The sequence below is a fragment of the Morone saxatilis genome, unplaced genomic scaffold (assembly GCF_004916995.1).
Source record: "Morone saxatilis isolate NCDOM2014 unplaced genomic scaffold, NCSU_SB_2.0 Contig24, whole genome shotgun sequence".
Taxonomy (NCBI): domain Eukaryota; kingdom Metazoa; phylum Chordata; class Actinopteri; family Moronidae; genus Morone; species Morone saxatilis.
In genome coordinates this window covers 25,826,672-25,830,100 of record NW_023339807.1, presented here as the reverse complement: position 1 = coordinate 25,830,100, position 3,429 = coordinate 25,826,672, and the positions used below count along the sequence as shown (strand labels likewise).

Below are 3,429 nucleotides of genomic sequence, written 5' to 3'. Positions count from 1 at the left end.
CAAGATCTAAACAGTGGATGGTAGAAATGTGGCTTCAGACTGGATCAACAGTCAATGTATGACAGCGCTGATTATTGATTCAGCTACAGAACATAGAGCTGGAGCTTATAGACATGTAATTTATTTGAGCTTTAAATCTGCTGTAAACTCAGAAACAGAGTGAACAGTTAATTCTGTTGTAAATCTGTTCCAAACTGAAATATGCCTCCAAAGTATTTGAAACATTTAATGTTTGACCTCCACCTGTTAGGATAAACCTCTGAATACGAGTTGTGGTTTGTGGTGTAAACGCAGTAGCGGCGTGTTTTATCCCCAGTGGTCATAAATCCCCCTTTGAACAAACAAGAACTCCGTCCCGCAGCAACTCCAGGGTTTTCTTAAATTCTTTATTATTGTTGTTTTTACATGAAGCACCATTGGTCAGTGTGACGAACCACAGACAGTGATTTCCACATCCAGACAGACAGACAGGCTGAAGCCCCGTCGTTCAGACCTTTTAAGGCTCCAACTGGGACCCTGCAGCCTCTTCAGTGTTTGTGGAGTGAATCAGATACTGAACAGATGTTAGACAGCGACCACGAGCTGTTTCACCTCCACTGAAAAGAAAAGTCTGGGTCTTATTTTCAAAGTTTGGTCCATCAGTTGAACTATTTTACTCACAAACTTCAGCTTCAGTGACCTGAAGGCAGTTTATATCCTACAGGTTGAAAACATGAATCATTTGTTTAGAGGCGGATTCGAGATAATTTCTTTAATACTTTTTAGTACTTTTGTATTTTACATCTGCGTGGCCGCCACATTGCAAAGTTCAACACCCACTAGTAACAATACTGAGAGATTCAGACTTGTGGCTGTTAAATGTTTGATTCTTTGTTGGATCTCTCTGTAGAAACACGTGTAGACAAAAACTGATCAAACCCAAAACTTTTTGTCAAACATTTTTCTTATATTTTTCTTATTCTTAATTATACTTCTTTTCGAAGTATAATTTCTATAAAATTTTACCTGAAAATGTGACATTTGTCTCCAGAAAAAAACATATAATTCAAGATTTATGGGACATTTTTCCAAACAGGGACTGTTGACCTCACCAATATGGCGCCTTTAAATGGAGTATGCGATACCAACGTCTCTTTATCTGTGGTCTGACTCGCTAACGTTATGTTGTCGTCTCAGTGAGGCAGCGGAGCGACGCCAAGTACAACCTCACCTGGACATTCGCCGGGAGCTCGGCACAACGCCATCACAGATAAAATAAGGTTTATAAAAGCAAGGTTTCTCTGCGGTGTGTTTCACTTTGTGTTCTGGGATTATTTGTCGAGTCAACGAGTGACGCTGTGGTGATATTGGAACCAGGAAATCCTGAAATGTTTTTTTTAAGGGTTTATTTTCTGGATCTCAGCTTCCTGTTGAGCATCTTCAGAACCGATTAAAGACCAAAACTTTGAAAGTAAGACTCAGATATTACAGTTAGAAACTGTCTATCTTTGTAAAAAAAACAGCTGAATAAGGTTGAATTGTGGGTGTATATTGTACATACTGAGAAATCTAAATAAAATCTATAAACGGAGCGTCTTCAGGGTTGGTGAGTCAAATCAAGCAAACAGAGACGTGCTGGTGGATATCGAGCTCATTTACATAAACACACTTTAATGTTCTGATGTGATTCCTTCAAACATTCACTCAACAAAACATCATCAGCCTCCAACCCGCTTTGTGAGAATAGCACCTGATGTGAACCTGAAAGAGTCTCTGAGGAGCGTCCGTCACTTTTGATCGACGTCCAACAGTTCAACAGTTTCCTGCTGTTGGATGTAGGATGAAGGTTTGGTGAGAAAGAAAAGAGCTCCGAGGGCGAACTCGAAGAACAAAAAACATGCATGTTCAAGAAAGAAAACCAAAGGCAACTCGACAAACGTGCAGCTCCTGGAGCAGTTTCCACTTTCCCTGAAGGCGTTTTAGCAGAAGCTAGTTAGAAGGTAAACCGTCTCCGAACAGACTGCGGATAAAGCTTTTTAAATCATTCAGGAAACTTTGGTGTTTTTCCTTGAACATGCGTGTTGCTGTTTTTGTCATACAGTGGCTGATTTTCCTCCAGCCGATCCGGAGGGCGTCCTCCTCCTCATCGACTCTTCGTCAGGCAGAGGTCCTGGCACTCCTCTTGCGTCTGGAAGCGGTTTCCATTGCCACCGCAGCCGCCGTACCAGAAGCGAGAGCATTCGTTCTGTTCGGTGTCAAAGAACCACATCATGGTGTAGTCCTGGCAGCTGCCCTGGTCCTGGCGCAGGAAGCAGCTCTCTGCAAGGAGACGGGAAGCTTTTAGACTCGTTAGTGAAGATTATTTTATATAGTCGGCTACTAATTTAACATATTTCCCTTCCTGCTGATCCCAAATAATCAATCAGCTTTTAGATTAACGTCCTTCCTTCCAGGCAGCCAATCGGTTTCACTTCCTCATTATAACATCATTTATTTTGGTCTGACCATCAACAACATGGCAGCTCCTCTCTCCCCCTGGTTGCGGACTGCAGTGTAGGTCATTAATCAATTTGTTATATGAAGATTATAAAAAAGGTTTCATGTCGTGTTTTAGCAGCCAAACAACCGGATGTTGGCGGTTGAAACCGTCTCTAACGGCTTTATAGAAACACGACTTACAGCCCTTTAGTGTAAAACGTGTTTTTCATAACAGACTAATTGTACATAACTCCGACGAGCGGTCTGGACCTCGTTAATTGTGAAGAGAAAATTGGTGAATGCGGTAAATTCTCCTAAATCCTCCTCTCCTCTTCCTTGGGTTATTACCTTTGATGATGATATATTGTGTGTTTGTTGCGGTGAAACAGAATTCAAAGTCCTGAGGTTGACCAGGGTTAAGGTGGATCTGGTCAACCTGGTATCAGGAGCACGTCATTGTATAAAACATGTAGTTGGATGAAACCTGAAGCATTTGATAACTTTTAATCGTGAACTTCTTTAAAGTCGATCCGATTAGTTTCCTGGAGGGAACATCAAACATTCGCACATTCAGTTCAAAGTTCCTGGGGTTTTTTTTACCTTTGGAGGCGAAGCTGGTCAGCTCGAGCTCCGGCCTCGGCAGGAAGTTTGGATCTGTGAGAGACGACAGAGTCAGACATCAGCACAGTGCAGCACGTCGTCAGGTTGAGCTTCCTGAGGTTTACAATGAGTTCACACATCGACAGCAGGAACAACAATTACCATAAAGATTAACGGCTCATGTCTCAGCCATGTGAAAAAAATCTGCTTTTAAAGTCCAGGTGAAAGGAAAACGTCATTTTAACCCTTTAAGATCTCAGTTACATTGTTCCTCTATTAACCCTCATAACCCTGTTTCAGTTTCTTTGTATTTTTATATAAAATCGAATTATTGTGAAACTAAATGTGACGCGTGCTTACGTCAGCATGAAC

General features: G+C 41.6%; 1 protein-coding gene across 1 annotated transcript in view; it reads right to left on the bottom strand.

Annotated features, from left to right (window-relative positions):
* Window positions 1-372: 372 nt before the first annotated feature.
* LOC118336496 (papilin-like) overlaps window positions 373-3,429 on the bottom strand; it is a 6,628-nt gene continuing 3,571 nt past the window's right edge. Inside the window, exons 5-6 of the mRNA XM_035673163.1 lie at window positions 3,058-3,111; window positions 373-2,298 (exon numbers count right to left, since the gene is read on the bottom strand). Coding sequence (XP_035529056.1) covers window positions 2,123-2,298; window positions 3,058-3,111 — 230 coding nt within the window. The 3' untranslated portion in view covers window positions 373-2,122. The remainder of the gene's footprint in view (window positions 2,299-3,057; window positions 3,112-3,429) is intronic.